The sequence below is a fragment of the Geotrypetes seraphini genome, chromosome 1 (assembly GCF_902459505.1).
Source record: "Geotrypetes seraphini chromosome 1, aGeoSer1.1, whole genome shotgun sequence".
Lineage (NCBI taxonomy): Eukaryota > Metazoa > Chordata > Amphibia > Gymnophiona > Dermophiidae > Geotrypetes > Geotrypetes seraphini.
This window is the reverse complement of record NC_047084.1, coordinates 396,590,752-396,607,202: the sequence shown is the minus strand read 5'-3', so window position 1 is coordinate 396,607,202 and position 16,451 is coordinate 396,590,752. Positions and strand designations below refer to the sequence as shown.

Sequence of the window (16,451 nt, the reverse complement as noted above, 5' to 3'; positions counted from 1 at the left end):
ACACCAGGAACATTCTAGTCCTCAGTTTAGCCAGGAACAAGCCACACCTGTTGCTCATTATCCTGAGGCGTATAGGGACCAGCAGCAGTGATCAGAAAGGAGGCAGCCACTGAACCAAACCACATTGGAGCAGAGGAGACAGAATGGAGATAGGAGCCAGTTCCAAGGGCACGCAACAGCATACCTCAGCCTAACACCCAGGTCAGAACTAACTTTATGGAAGCTGAAATGTTAGCTGAATGCATGAGGGAAGCTTCAGATAGGGAAGACATTTCAGACCAGGAAGAAGCCATGGACTTCAAAGATGGAAATGTTGATTCTGACCCGTGGGCTAAGGAAACTGATGGGGTTTAAAGGAAGTTAGACTGGGACTCGTTGTGCTAGTTAAAGGGCTGGTTGTCTCTGTAACCTCAAGGCAAAAGAAAGGTTACTGAAAGCCTTAGTGGCTTGTGAGGGGTCCTTGCATTCCTTTGGGCAAGAACCACAAAGTTTCTAGGCTGGAGCAATTAACACTGCATAGCCTTGGCAGTAGTTGGAGACCTTTTTCCTTTTGGGGTTTGTTTTCATAGACTGGATTGTGGGTCCTAGTTGGGAGGGACCACAGCCAACGGTCATTGTGGGAGGAGGTCCCTTCTGCCCTGAGCTCTGCATCCAGAGTTCAGAGGCGGATCCAGTCTAAAGCTGCCAGAAGTGATTGCCAGCAAGAGACTGTTCCAACTGCCAGAAAACATTTTGAAAGTAGTTTGGGAATCTATGGACTATAGTACTGAGAAGAAGAGTCATTTTGGACTATAATTGGGAAATACAAGTTTATTTTTCTTTTTGAACGGTGAATGCAATTGTGGGTTTTGAAAGCTGAAGTTCCTATTGGAATAAAGAATTTTGTTTTGGAAGCAGAACTGGGTGTTTTTTACTTGATCCATCAACTCCAATTATTACTGATAATCCGCCCGGTCAGCACCGTGTGCTCTGGGCTCTTTTGGCCACTCCCGCTTGGGCACGGCCTGGCCTGGTGATGCACTGTGACAATAGCTTAACATATATTTTTGTTCTGTGTTCACGGCTGAAGTGCCAGGAGTGGGACCATATAAGACAAACATGAATAGTGGTAGACCCTGATCAATTTTCAGAAGGTAGTGTTCGTGAGAAGCTAGTTAAAATAAAGGTAGACAAAGTGATGGGGCCGGATGGTGTACTGTACATCCGAGGGTGGTAAAGGAACTTAGGGAAGTTCTGGTGGCTCCGCTGACTGACCTTTTCAATGAATCTCTAGAGTTGGGAGTGGTACCGGAGGACTGGAGAAGGGTGGATGTGGTCCCTCTCAACAAGAGTGGAAGTAAGGAAGAAGTAGGGAATTACAGGCCGGTAAGTCTGACTTCTGTGGTAAGCAAATTAATTGAAACACTTTTAAAACTGAGAATGGTGAAGTTTCTGGAATCCATTCACTAGAAGTAAGTCTTGTCAGACAAATCTGATCAATTTCTTTGACTGGGTTACCAGAGAATTGGATAGAGGGAACATGCTAGATGTGGTGTATTTAGATTTTAGCAAAGCCTTTGACAGTGTTTCATACAGATGTCTAATAAATAAACTGAGTGCCCTTGGGATGGGTTCCAAAGTGACGGGCTGGGTCAAGAACTAGCTGAGTAAAAGGTGACAGAGGATAATGATCAATGGAGATTGCTCTGAGGAAAGGGATGTTACCAGTGGTGTGCTTCAAGGTTCTGTTCTTGAGCCTGTTCTTTTAACATTTTATAAACGATATTGCTGCAGGGCTGTCGGATAAGATTGCCTCTTTGTGGATAAGAACATAAGAAGTTGCCTCCGCTGAGGCAGACCAGAGGTCCATCCTGCCCAATGAATCTCTAGAGTTGGGAGTGGTACCGGAGGACTGGAGAAGGGTGGATGTGGTCCGCTCCCGCGGTGGCCCATCAGGCCTAATTGCCTGAACAGTGTCCCTGACTAATTTTGTAACTGCCTCTAATCCTCTAATTCTATCCTTATAACCTATCTCTACTCCTATCTGTACCCCTCAATCCCTTTGTCCTCCAGGTACCTATCCAAACCTTCTTTGAAGCCCTGTATCGTGCTCCTGCTTATCACATCCTCCGGTAGCGCGTTCCATGTATCCACCACCCTCTGGGTGAAAAAGAACTTCCTGGCGTTTGTTCTAACCTTCCTCCGCACCTTTCATATTTCTCTGAGTGCCCCCTTGTACTTGTGGTTCCCCTTAATTGGAAAAATCTGTCCCTGTCTACTCTTTCTATGCCCTTCTTGATCCTGAAGGTTTCTATCCATGTCTCCTCTAAGTCTCCGCCTTTTCCGGAGAAAAGCCCAGCTTTTTCAGTCTGTCGTATATGAGAGGTCCTCCATACCCTTTATTAGCTTAGTTGCTCTTCTCTGGACTCCCTCAAGTTCCGCCATGTCCTTCTTGAGGTACGGCGACCAGTACTGGATACAGTACTCCAGGTGCGGGCACACCATTGCATGATACAGTGGCAGGATGACTTCCTTCGTCCTGGTCGTGATACCCTTCCTAATGATGCCCAATATTTTGTTTGCCTTCCTTGAGGCTGAGGCGCACTGCGCCGATGCCTTCAATGATGTGTCTACCATCACTCCCAGGTCTCTTTCAAGGTTACTCACCCCTAGCGGTGATCCCCCCATTTTGTAAGTGAACATCGGGTTCTTTTTTCCTACATGCATGATCTTGCATTTCCCTATGTTGAAGCTCATTTGCCGCTTTTTGGCTCACTCTTCCAGCGCTGTCAGATCTTTTTGGAGATCTTTGCAGTCCTCTGTGTTTTCAACCCTGCTGTATAGTTTGGTGTCATCCGCAAATTTAATAACCTCACATTTTGTTCCTGCCTCCAGGTTGTTAATAAATATATTGAACAGGAGCAGTCCCAGCACCGACCCCTGCGGAACTCCGCTCGTGACCCATTGCCAGTCTGAGTAATGGCCCTTTATTCCAACCCTCTGTTTCCTGTCCGCCAGCCAAAATCTGCAATAGAGTAGACACGCCAGATGGTGTGAATAACATGAAGAAAGAATCTTGAAGAATGGTCTGAAATTTGGCAGCTAAAATTTAATACTAAGAAATGCAAGGTCATGCATTTGGGCTAGCAAAACCTGAGGGAACAGTACACTTTAGGGGGGTGAAGAAAGTATGTACACAACAGAAGAGTGGGACTTGGGTGTGATTGTATATGATGATCTTAAGGTGGCCAAACAGGTTGAAAGGTGATGGTAAAAGCTAGGGTGCATAGGAGACCTCATTTAGAATACTGTGTACAATTCTGGAGAAAAATATAAAAAGGAAGATGACTACTAAAATGGTGCTTGGTCTTCATCATAAGGCATATGGGGACAGACTTAAAGATATCAATCTGTATACTTTGGAAGAAAGGCTAGAGAGGAAAGGAAGCTCTGGAATGAGAGGGCATAGGATGAACCTAAGAGGTGATAGGCTCAGGAGTAATCTAAGGAAATACCTTTTACAGAAAGGGTGGTAGATGCGTAGAACAGTCTCCTGGAAGAGGTGGTGAATACAGACACTGTGTCTGAATTTAAGAAAACCTGAGATAGGCACATGCGATTTCATGGAGCGAGGAAGAGATAATGGCTACTGCGGACGGGCAGACAGGATGGGCCATTTGGCCTTTATCTGCCATTATGTTTCTGTGACATATGCAATACTGTATAACAACTTCTATTATTTTCTGTATAATGTCCTTTTCTGAAAATAATTATTTTGCATTTTCTAAAACTCCAAATTATTTTGAAGAACCCAAAATGGTTTTCAGAATAATAATAATACAGTGGTACCTTGGATTACGAGCATAATCCGTTCCAGGAGCATGCTCGTAATCCAAAATGCTCGTTTATCAAAGCGAGTTTCCCATAGAAAATAATGGAAACTCGCTTTGATGCGTTCCCCTTCCCCCACGAGACCCGGCATTGCTCCCCACGAAGGCCCCCCCTGCGATCCAGCACCCCCCCAGATTGGGCACCCCCTTCCACGATCTAGCACCCCCCTGATGCGATTTGGCACCTCCCCGCCACAATCCGGCACCCCCCGACGCGACTGGACACCCCCTGCCACGATCCGGCACCCCCGCCGCAATTGGGCACCCCCCACCGCTTCTTACCCTCATCTGGGCACCGGCACCGGCATGTCCTGTGCTTGGTGCCGGTGCCCGAAGATCGGTCTCTTCTGCTGGCCTTGAGCATCGGCCGATCTTCGGGCACCGGCACCAAGCACAGGACATGCTGGTGCCGGTGCCCAGATGAGGGTAAGAAGTGGCGGGGGAGATGCCCAATCGTGCCGAGGGGGTGCCGGATCGCGTTGGGGGGGTGCCGGATCACATTGGGGGGATGCCGGATCGCGGTGGGAGGGTGCCGGATCGTGGGGGGGGGGGCGCTCGTAAATCGAGCCATGCTCGGTTTCTGAGGCAACGATTTTGCAAATGTTTTGCTCGTCTTGCAAAACACTCGCAAACCGGTGCACTCGTAAACCGAGGTACCACTGTATTTTAGTTTATCTTAATATATTTGGAAAATATATCCTTTATACCTGAGGCACAGCATTCATTTCCCCGGTAGTCAGTAATGGCTTCACAGGAAGAACACGAATTGGGACTTTCCAGTGTCCACTAATTACACAATTTTGATGGTCAAAGATATCCATTTTTGTCCAACCTCGTGATACTAAATGGTTCACTTCCTGCCCATAAATATCATATCCCCCAGAAGCTTGCAACTCCATGATGAGTGCGATGTTTGGAGAAGGTCTGACCCTAAAATAAAGATATGTTAAATAATCAGGTTTCACAATATCGGATATAGCATGTGAATTAGTGTGTGTTAAATGTCATGCAGCCCATAGGTATACAATGGGTTGTGTGGCATTTAGAATGCTCTAATCACTAGCACATTCTAAATACATTAGCTTACTTAGCAAGCATGGAGAAGATAGGCAATTGGATGAAGTGAAACCGATTGATGTTGACTTTATCTTAAAAACTGAGGTAATGTTTGTTGGTAATAATGAGAAATTATTACAATTGAAAGATATAGAAGTGAAGGGAGTAAACATGTCCATCCTCTCAAGTATGAGATTATTAGAAGTATATTTGGACAGTAAACTTACAATGCAGGAGCATACCGTATATATTCAAATAAAAACTGGGATTTTTGGGCCCAAAAATGGGGGTCCCAGTTTATATTCGGGCCAACAATACACCCCTCCCAGAATTATTGCAGGCCGCCACTGCAGTCTTGCCCCCTCCCTGCCCTAGCCTCATACCTCATCTTGCCGATCCCCAGTGGAGGTGCAGTGGGCAGGAGCGAACTTTCCAAGTTCCTGCCCTTCTGCTAACTGGCTGCCGCGAGTTCCTTCGGCCACTGAGCAGCACATGCCGGAGTGCAATTTGGCGCTGCTGCTCGGTACTGAGAGGCATCCTTACTGGCAGGGGGCAGAGCCGGGAGGGAGGGTGCAGAGTCTGACAGGGGAAGGATGGAGGGTGCTGAGTGCAGAGCCTGACAGGGAGGGAGGGAGAGAGGGAAGGAAGGAAGGGGGCTGGTGCAATGCTTGACAGGGAAGAGAGGGAAGGCTGCTGGGTGCAGTGCCTGGCAGGAACGGAGCTGGGTAAAATGCCTGACGGGGGAAGGGGGCTGGGTGCAGAGCTTGGCAGGGAGGGGGGCTGGGTGCCGAGCCTGACAGAGCCGCATGACTTATATTCGAGTCAACCATTTTTTCCCCTTTTTTGGGGAAAAAGGGGGTCTCGACTTATATAATAACATAAGAACTGCCATCTCCAGATCAGACCTTAGGTCCATTAAGTCCGGTGATCCGTTCACGCGGAGGCCCAGCCAGGTGTAACCTGGCGAACAAAAAAAGGTTAGTCGCCCATATCCTTCTATGCATCTTTCGAGGACTTATATTCGAGTATATACAGTATATTACATGTGGTAAAGGGAGCCTTTTTTCAGATGCATATACTTTCCAGGATACATCCTATGTTGTAAGTACCAGATTTCAAAACAGTGATAGAGTCTGGTTAACATGAAATTGGACTTCTTTAATGCCTTGATGTTGGGACTGTCAAAAGTCCAAAATACAGGCATTATAGGTAGTGAATACGACTGCAAGAATGATCACTGGGATATCTCATTATGAACATATATCTCCAGTGTTGAAGCAATTACACTGGCTACCTGTAGTGTTTCGCATTCCAGCTATGGAACAAGTTACCAATTTATCTGCGTGGTGAAACTTCTTTAGAAAAATTTAAAAGCACATTAAAAAGCCACCTATACAAAGATGCATTCAAGTCATAAACAGGATAACTCTTTTATCAACAATCTCAGGTTCAAATATTTATATTTAACCAGATCTATATATAGGTCACAACTTCTCCCTTTCATTTTTAGACCTTGTTTTATTTGTAAAACATTTTTAATTACCCTCCTGATGTTGTTTTTCCTTAAATGTTCTCTTACTTTCTTTAATAAATCACTCCTTTTTCCTTATGTATCACTTATTAATTGTGTATATTGATTGTATGTTTGCCTGTTTAAATTGATTTATTTTGTCCTCTCCCCAAATTTTTTTATTGTTATATGCATCTAATATAATAAAATGCTAGGCCGCGCATGCGCACTTCCTAAGCGTGCGTCCGTTTTCTGTGAGCTGTAGGGCACCGCAGATAGGAGTGCGCATGCGCGCGAAGCTCTCTCTCTCCCTCCCCCTGAGGTGGATGTCGGCCGCGGCAGCTGTCGGCGGCCTGAGGTGGATGTCGGCCGCGGCGGCTGCTGGCCGCCCGAAGCTCGCTCTCTCTCTTCCTCCCCCCCCCGAGTCAGATGTTGACCGCGGCGGCCCGAGTCGGATGTCGGCCGCCGCGGCTCGAGTCGGATGTCGGCCGGCGGCGGCTGCAGGCCGCAGCAGCCAATCTTTGCTACGGCTTTCCCTTACTCCCACAACACCATGTTTCCTCTTCAAATGAACAGATACCAGGGATGTTTCCTTGACAGAAATGCTCAATGCCTTTGGCGGCTGCTGGCCGCCCGAAGCTCTCTCTCTCTCTTCCTCCCCCCCGCTCCCCGAGGCGGATGTAGACCGCGGCGGTTGTAGTAGGGCATGCAGTTCAGGAGGAAGGTATGGAGGGGAGGAAAATACTGCACAGGGAAGTGGGGTGGGAGGGAAATGGAGGGGCAGAAAAGGGGTTGATGGACAGGGGAAGAGGTGCTGATGAACAGGGAGGGGGACAGAAAAATGAAGACAGGCCTACTGCTGGACAGGGGGAGCAGGAAGGAGGTGATGATGGACAGGAGGAGGTAAAACAAAGGGAGAAGGGCTTCTGCTGGATAAGGTGAGCAGTGATGGGGTGGTGGAGGAAGGGAGAATGGACAGGGGGAGCAGGCAAGGGGTGGTAGTGGACAGCCAAGGAAAAAACAAACAAACACAGAAACCCGGAAAACATTTTAACATAAGTAGGGCATGGAATTCAAGAGGAAGGTATGGGGGAGAGGAAAATACTGCACAGGGAAGTGGGGTGGGAGGGAAATGCTGCAACACACGGAAATGGAGGGGCAGAAAAGGGGTTGATGGACAGGGGAAGAGGTGCTGATGAACAGGGAGGGGGGCAGAAAAATGAAGACAGGCCTACTGCTGGACAGGGGGAGCAGGAAGGAGGTGATGATGGACAGGGGGAGGTAAAACAAAGGGAAAAGGGCTTCTGCTGGATAAGGTGAGCAGTGATGGGGTGGTGGAGGACATAGGGGAGGTAAAAGGAAGGGAGAATGGACAGGGGGAGCAGGCAAGGGGTGGTAGTGGACAGCCAAGGAAAAAAAAAAAAAGACAGACAGAAATACAGAAAGCGGCTAAGGAGAGAGAGAGAGAGAAAAAAAAAACCCACACACATATATTCTAACACCCGTTAATGTAACGGGCTATAAGACTAGTTGAAAATATTTGATATTGCGTTTTTATATCAAAAATTTTAATAAACTTGAAACTTGAAGTAATATATGGAAAGGCACCATGGTACCTGATGCCAATTATAAGAAAATATCTACCTTCTTGTTTATCGAGATCTGAATCTGCTATGATGTTGAGCGTGAGCATGAAGTGCATTATAAAAAACCATCGAGAGCAGCAATTCCAATAGCAGGACCTCAGTTATGAAATGATTTAAATGGGTCACTGAGGCTGTGTCAAGTCTCTGTGTCACGTCTTTAAAATGGAACCTATAATTGCTATGCAACAAGGACATTTCTGGATATTTGGGAGCCATTGACAAAATATTGCAAAGAGTGATTATTGGTTTTGCCCCTTGATCATGCATGTTGTGACAAATCTAGCTCTCTTCCTAGCTTTGACACTGAATTAGGGAAGAAGAGCAGGAAATCCCGATGCAGGAGAGCTGATCAGGTTGGCCCTGCGGATTTTGAAAGCGCTCTGACTTCACTATGACTAACCCAGGAGTTAAGAAACTACAGCTCCCAGAAGGCCAGAGTCAGAATAGGAAGGTGTCACAGAGACAGACACAGCTGCAGAGAGATTTCTCTCCCTTCCCCCTCTTCAGAGAAGGGAGGGGCGAGTTGAAGGGAGTTAAAGCAGAGCAGCTGAGACACAGGGGGGAGGAGGAGCTGGGGAGGCTTCAGGGTGAGCTGGAGAGGCAGCACACTCCTCCTCAACTAAAGCCTGAGGAAATAAGCCACGATTGGGACATGGTGAACATGTCAGAGGAGCTAGAGACTGAAGCTGAGACACAGCTACAAAGCTGTGAACCCATGGACATTGGAGTATCTAGTGAGTTGGATAACCTGAATTACCTGGTGGAGAAATACCTTGTGTATGTTGGACACTACAGCCATTTTAATACATATTTTCTCACAGTCTAAGCAGCCTTTCTGTACAAGCTAACCAGATGGAACAGCATGTACTTTGCTAACTCCATTAAATAGTTTGTTTGCAAATTTTATTACTTTGCACTTCGTCCCTGTTTCTAGATCATTTATAAATACATTGAACAGCAGCGGTCCAAGTATCACCCCTGTGGAACACCACTCGTGACCCTCTTCCAGTCAGAGTAGTGGCCTTCACATCCTACTCTTTGCTTTCTACCAGCCAACCAATTTTTGATCCATCTGTGTACGTCTCCTTCCATCCCATGGTTCTTCAGTTTCCATAGCAGGCATTTATGTCAAAGGCATTCTTGTCAAAGGCTTTTTGGAAATCTACGTATACGATGTCTATGGGGTCCACTTTGTCCATCCGTTTGCTATTCCTTCAAAGAAGTGCAATAAGTTTGTTAGGCACGATCTTCCCTTGCAGAAGCCATGTTGGCTTGTTTTTCATAAGTTTATTCCTTTCTCGGCGAGAGGGAGAATTAGAAGAGCTTGAGCATGTGCAGATGCATGCTCAAAGCCGGCAGAGGCAGGAAGAAAATCTTCAAGCAGCACCGGCACGTCCTGTGGGCTGCATGCCAGTGCCAGGACAGGTTGGCGAGTTAAAGTTGGTCGGGTGGGGGGTGCCTGTTCTCGCACGGAGGGTACCAATTTGAGTGGGGGGGGCTTTGCAAGTGGGGGGGGAGCGATGCCGGTTCTTGTGCTGGTGCCAGATGGGGGGGGGGGGGGTGAGTTAAAGTTGGTTGGGCAGGGGTTGCCAGTTCGCGCGGGAGGGGGGGTGCTGCCTGATTTGAGTTGGGGAGGGGGCCTTTGCGAGCGGGGGGGGAGCGATGCCGGTTCTCTGAGTGGGTGCTTGCAAATCGAGTCAACACTCGGTTTTGCGAGACAAGTTTTGCGAGAATGTTTTTGCTCGTCTTGCAAAACACTCGCAAACCGGGTACTCGCAAACTGAGGTTTGACTGTAAGGGGATAATCTAGCTAATTAGTGTTAACAAAATTTTTCAATGGACCCCACGTTAATTTAAATATCTTATTATTACAGGATATTTCTGCATTCATTTTTTCATATTTATAGCATAAACATAAAGAATCCCACCAAAAGGAGTAATTAAATCTGTCCCAATTTTTCCAGTTCTTTGTAACCATTTGCATGGCTATCCCAGTCAATATAGCAAATAGTCTGCTTTTATATCTATCTAATGGTGGCTTAGGTGACAGCAATGTACCACAGATAACCGCCTCATTAGATAATGGAATTGAAGACTCCAGAATCAAATTGATTTGTCCCCATATGGATTTCCAAAAGTTGAGTATCAAAGGACAATAGAACAACAAATGATCCAGTGTCCCTATTTCAAGATGACAGTGCTAGCATCTTTTAGATCTTGAACTATCTAACTTCTGCAACTGAACTGGGGTCCAAAAAACTATGTAACAGAAAAAAAACAAGTTTGTCTTACAGATGCTGACGCTGTACAAATCCGTGGCCATTGAGTAGCAGAAATCTGTTGCTTTATCTCAATGCTCCATATGTTTGTTCAAATATTCAGATATTAATTTATACCACTTGGCGGCTTGATGCCCTAGCAAATCTGTCTGGAAGCATAGGCCTGGCAAGCTATACTTTTGACAATGGAAAGTATGCAAATGTTAGACTGGGATAATAGAAAAGGTCGCCAGTTACTTACTATTTGGGAGCCTTATTTAGATATCCTAACACCACAAAACTCGTAGTAGTAGTATTTTAAATAACATGTTGTGATTTTAGCTCTGGGGTGGGGAGAAAGAGGAGGGGGAGTTGGGAATATTTGTTTTCATTGATAATTTTTATTATGCTATTGTAAGTCATTTTATTAATTTATTTGTAATGTTATTTGTTCTTTTATTTGTATTTGAAACTCTAATGAATATTATTACAAATAAAATAAATAATGAATTTCACTAAAATTCTCAGGTACAAATATTTTAATTTTAACATTCTTCACAAATGCCTTAATCATAGAGCATCATTCTCTGTTAAAGGGGAATCATCCTATTTGTTTTTAATTTAAAACACATACCTGGTTATAGCTTGTTTGGTGGCCAGAATGGCCATGTTTCGTCTCTTATTTTCAGGGAATGTAGACACGCTGTTGATTTCACAGTAAGCAGCTGGAAGGGAAAAAGGATGTCCTATCTCTTGCCCATTATTATAGAGACCCACTACCATACGACATACTTGAAAAGAAGGGTCCAGACCGAACAGGAAATCAAAAAACACTACAAAGCCAGAACTGTGAAGGCAAAGGGAAAACTTGTCAATGATGCAGGTAAAATGGTAATTTAGTCACAAAAAAACAAGCTTTTACAAAATCACGTGTACAGATCCTTTCAGAAAACTTACTAGCCCAGTATGTTTCTGGTTTCAGCACCACACTATCACAGTATTTGTGTACTGAATAAAAGATGTGAGAGAACAAGGAGAGAAAATGCTGTTAAGGTGTTGAGATAAGTTATCAGATGGACTGCCCCAGAATAAATGTCACCCTCTTTAAATATGCAAGTTAAAATATCTGGGCATTTACTTTGGCCTGACTGTGGAAGAAACAGCTGATTATAACATTATTCACTTGTGTGAGTGTATAAATAAGATGACGACATGCTGGTCACCACTCATGTTGGTCATTGTGGGACTATCGAGTTACAATTAAGATGATGATAATGCCGGTAATTAATTATACACTTAGAGGGCCATAATCAATAGAAATGTCTAAGTCCAATTTGAGCATAGGGCGCTAGTTGCGCAAAGTCGGCAGCTATAAAAGGTCCATCCTCGACAAGTACCGTCCAAAAGATTTTTTTTGAAAAATCATCTCTTTGTATGTCCAGGCATTTGATCATCCAGACCGCCAGTACGTCTATCTTTATAGACCACATTCTTGACCAAATATTCATCCAAGTCTAAAACGTCCAAAACAAGACCTTTTAGACATGGGATGGGCCAGCAAAGTGATGGACTGGCCACCCAGACATGGCAAGAGAGCAATGGGACATCTTACAGGGCACTGCTGTGAATATCACAGAAAGGGTGTCACATTAACATCTCTCCAGAACTCCCTTATAGGTCATGGTGAGCCCCCCAAAACCTACTATACCCACCTGTCTACAACCCCAGTAGCCCTTATGGCTGCAAGTGACACCTATATGGCAGGAGAGTAGGATTTTGGTGGCCTCACATTTTTCACCATAAATAGTGATTAGAGTTGCTTATGGGCCTGGGTCCTCCTCTCTATAGTTCACTAGCCTATCCCCCAGACTACTTAAGCTACCTCTGTGCAGCTTTACTAGGCTTTCCTATGCCAGGGGCTGATGTTTCAGAGGCAGGCATGTACATTTTTATTCTGAACTTTATGGTGGTGTGAGGGGGGTCAGTGAACATGGGGGGAGTGTGTGCGGGTCTTTACTTTGTCCCTGCAGTGGTTCTTTGGTCACTTTGGATACCATTTGGGCACTTATACCTGTTTTTAGATCGCCTAAATCACAATGTATAAGTTCCGTCTAAGCAGTCTCGTCAAACTTCCGATTATCCCTGCTACTAAGTTTAGGTTGGCCCGCATCCCACCCTAATCATGCCTCCAAAAACGCCCCTTTCTGTTCTGGGCACACAGCGGGATGCAGAGGCCTAAAAAGTCTCTGGATATGTCTAAAAAGCCGTTTTGATTATCAGCATTTGGACAACCTGTCTTTTTGATTGTCCAAGTGCCGACTTGGGCGAGTTTTTAGATGTATTTCTGTTTCAATTATGAGCTCCTTAGTATGTTGCCTAAATTCTTGGATAAGTCAATATATAATAAGTTTGAAACATTACTGGCAAAGTTTTTGTGAAATAATAAAATTCCAAAAATAAGTTTAAGAAAATTGAAAACTGATAAAGTTAGTGGTGGAGTTAAGTTTCCTAGCTTCTATGAATACCACTTGGCTTTCATTCTTATGCAAAGATCTAGATAGCTAATTCAAGATCACTCATTGTTATCTCCTGCATGGTATGAATCTGAGGAGACAATAGCTAATAAGCCACTGCGGTCTCTATCCTTTATAAATTCTAAGGGTAATCAAAATGAAAATAATACTTTATGCTACTAAAGTAGCTTTTCAAGAACTACAAAAAGGAGCTAATATTAAATAAAATGACACATTTTATGCTCCTATAATGGATAAAGATGTAGAATCAGTTCCTGGGAAGTAGGTATAAAACAGTTTATTACACAAACATCTTTCAATACAAAAAAATCATAAGATACAAACAGTACAATAATAAATAGCAAAGAATGTAATGATCACAAAATATATTAGATGCTATGGCAGAAGGCCAGACCCTACGCGAGTCGTGTTTCGTCAATGATTCGCCTTCCTCAGGGGTCCTTGAAAATAAGGGAAAGCATATAATGTATGAATCAACTATTTTTGGGCACATACTGAATATGTATGAAAAAATTATCAGAAAAAGTTCATGTATTGTGATTGGAAAGGTTCAAAATATTGCTGTGTCAAGACATACATTCCAAACCTAAGGCTTTTGAGTTGCACTGACCTTTGTATAAACTTTTGTTAGAATAAGAAGCATCAATGGCTGTGTAAACCTGAGGACAAATACACGCCTACATATGGAACTTTGAGTTAAAGTATAAAATGCTACACAGTAGCACAATGTCATTAATCAGAAGTGCATATATTCTTTAGAAATAGGTCACCACTACCACCAGTGCCGTGAAAAACCTCACCCATGCACTATGCCATCGGTAAGATGATGGCGCCAATGGTGCTTCCTGAGTAGTAATAATAATAAAACCCAATAATAATGAATAAATGATAAAAATTTGCTTTAAGAAATGTTCATGCTTGGATCACAATGAACTGGCTCGTGTGAAACCCGGTGAATAATTTTGAAAGCAGTGGGGAGTCCTGTATGACAATGTAATTAAAATATTGTGTTAAGAGTGAGAGACATGACTACATTGATCTGTGAACTAACTTATCATCTTTGTACTGAAAAAAAACACAAAACCATGGAACCTGAAGACAGTAAGGCAAAACACAATGATTTAATAGCTCATAAATCGCCTCCAATAAACCTAGTATTGACGTTAATGAGCAATGTAAAAATGAGAAAGAAAACACTACTAAGCAACTACAGAATGAAAAATAAGCGGGCTTAAAGGTACTTACATTTAGCGAGAACTGCATTGTGTAGAAGCAATGGCAGGCGTATCGATCTGAATGAGAATGTAACATATGACGGGGCTCCTTTTTAACTCGTTAAGCGATGACATGTACAATTTGTTCAGGTACAATGAAACGCTGTGGGGTGGTCTATGTCACTAAGATTGTCCTACCTGCCATAGGAATGGACTGTGTAGGGTCTGGTTATAATTAATACAGTCAAGACAAGGAAGTGGGGAAAGGACACTGATCAGACCACTGTGTGGACAAACACGTTTATTTACAATGTAGAATATCTGTTAAAATGCACACAAGTACACATTTAAATAAAACAAATTGTGACGGGCATGTAAAGTAGAGCATATATGGTTCGTGTTTCAGCCACAAGGGCCTTCCTCAGGGGTGTAAATGTTTCCCAGTAGATGGCGCCAAATGACAAAATAAGCCAAACTGAGTTAATTTGCAGAAAAAACACGCTAAGGGTGCCTGCTGCCTAATGCAATCTCGAAAGTGCAATCACGATTCCAAGAGAACGCTGTGGTAGCCAAGAACGCTGGCAGTAAGAACAGTAATATAGAATAGCATATAAATAATGAACATAGTCATATGCAAAAACAGACAGAATGTTAAAATACATACATGATATGAAATTCATACATGATGTAAAGCATTGAGAAAACGATGCATAAAACTATGAATAATAACATTAAAAAATGCACAAATTAAACATATATAGTGAAATGTCATATAAGATTATGCAGATAAAAATTTCAGTTTTGCAAGAGAAATAACAGTTTTGGAATATAAAAACCCTATGAATAACTGTTTATACATTTATCGATTGACTATTTGTGCTTTAATTATCTAGGCAGGTATTTGTTGCAGTGTTCATGGTGCTCAATATTTCTGGTATCCTCAGTCTAGTCTACTTTCTTTCTGATTCTCTTTCACCATATCTATAGTGATCATTCTCAGAGTGACACTTTTGATGCTTTTTCCAGCTCACCCCACACTGCTTTAATGGGTCCTCTCCTCCCCCTCTTTTTATTGTCGATTGTTTTCTCACATGTCTTTTATAGGTGCTATCATTATTAAAGCTTGCCAATATTGTTTACAGTTATTCATCGGTTTTGTAAAAAAAATAAAAAGAGGAGGGGGGGAGTTAGTTTGTGGTCCTGTGTTTGCATAGGGGTTATCTGTGTTCTGCATTTGTGACCAAAGCCAGTTATTCTGGTAGAAATGAATGTTGAGAAGCATACAGTGTAGTTTAATTTTGTGGTTAACCATTATGTATTGTTAATAGGATTATATTGTGTGTGTATATATTGTGATGGAGCCAGGGATAAGCCTAAAGCTGGCAACCCGGCTCCCACCCCAGGCACAAGTATTAGCGCTCTTTGGATTGAGCACAGCGGGGAAAAACAACCTCTCCACAGTTCCAAGTTTTATTCCAATAATTCACAGTTCCAAGTTTTATTATCCAGTTCACCTTGCACTGGTTCTAATACAGCCACACTGGCTGATGATACTTGAAAGGAAACTTATCACAAACAAAAGTTCTTTTTTTTTTTTCCAGGAAGTCCTTGCTTCAATCAGGAAAGGAAAAAACCCAAAACATTCCCTTTTTTAAACAGGGTTTCTTTCTCACAGTTCTGCTGCCATGCTTTGCACAGTTCTGGGCAGCATTCGGGTTTCAAGCACTTATACACAAGAGTTTAGCTCCACTCTTTTTAGGCTTGGCACAATTTTGTATTGAGCCCACTATGTTTCTTCAGGAAGTTCTCCCCACCTGACTATCTGAATTATAAATACCCTCACTGACCCTTCTTATTTCTGGGCAATGGGCTGGGAACCATCCACCCTTGTTTTAATGGTCTAAGATTCCCTTCCCAATAAGTTCCCACTATCAGGGATGTGAAATGTCAAGTCACTGAATCCACTCCGGGCTTTATTTCTCCTTCTAAGATTAGTTAGCATTACTTATCCCCCACTCACTATGCTTTGCTTGCATACAGGGATTCTGGTTTAATTTTTGCTATTAGGCAATCCTCACATTCACACAACAAACTCTCATTCATTATACAGTCCCACATAAGGACAGAAATCTTTCTTTAAGTACTTTAGACCAGTGGTCTCAAACTCGTGGCCTGGGGGCCACATGCGGCCCGTCTGGTACTATTTTACGGCCCACGGTTTGTACTAGTGCTGCCCGCTCTTTGCAGCATCCTACGGCTTCCCCCCTGGCATCCTGCACTTACCTTCAGATAATTACCGCAGCCTGAAGAGAGAATTGCTGGTGCTGTAGCGATCCTCGCAGGCTGCCGTTGTCCTGAGCAGCA

The 16,451-nt window shown here is 43.7% G+C and overlaps 1 protein-coding gene across 2 annotated transcripts in view; it reads right to left on the bottom strand.

Moving 5' to 3' along the window:
- The window catches only part of LOC117347239 (coiled-coil domain-containing protein 17-like), a 488,260-nt gene that overhangs the window by 80,891 nt on the left and 390,918 nt on the right, over positions 1-16,451 (bottom strand). For both annotated transcript variants that reach the window (XM_033917895.1, XM_033917903.1), the window contains 2 exons: positions 10,974-11,186; positions 4,577-4,799 (listed from right to left, as the gene is read on the bottom strand). In XM_033917895.1, the coding sequence (XP_033773786.1) occupies positions 4,577-4,799; positions 10,974-11,186 (436 nt within the window). The remainder of the gene's footprint in view (positions 1-4,576; positions 4,800-10,973; positions 11,187-16,451) is intronic.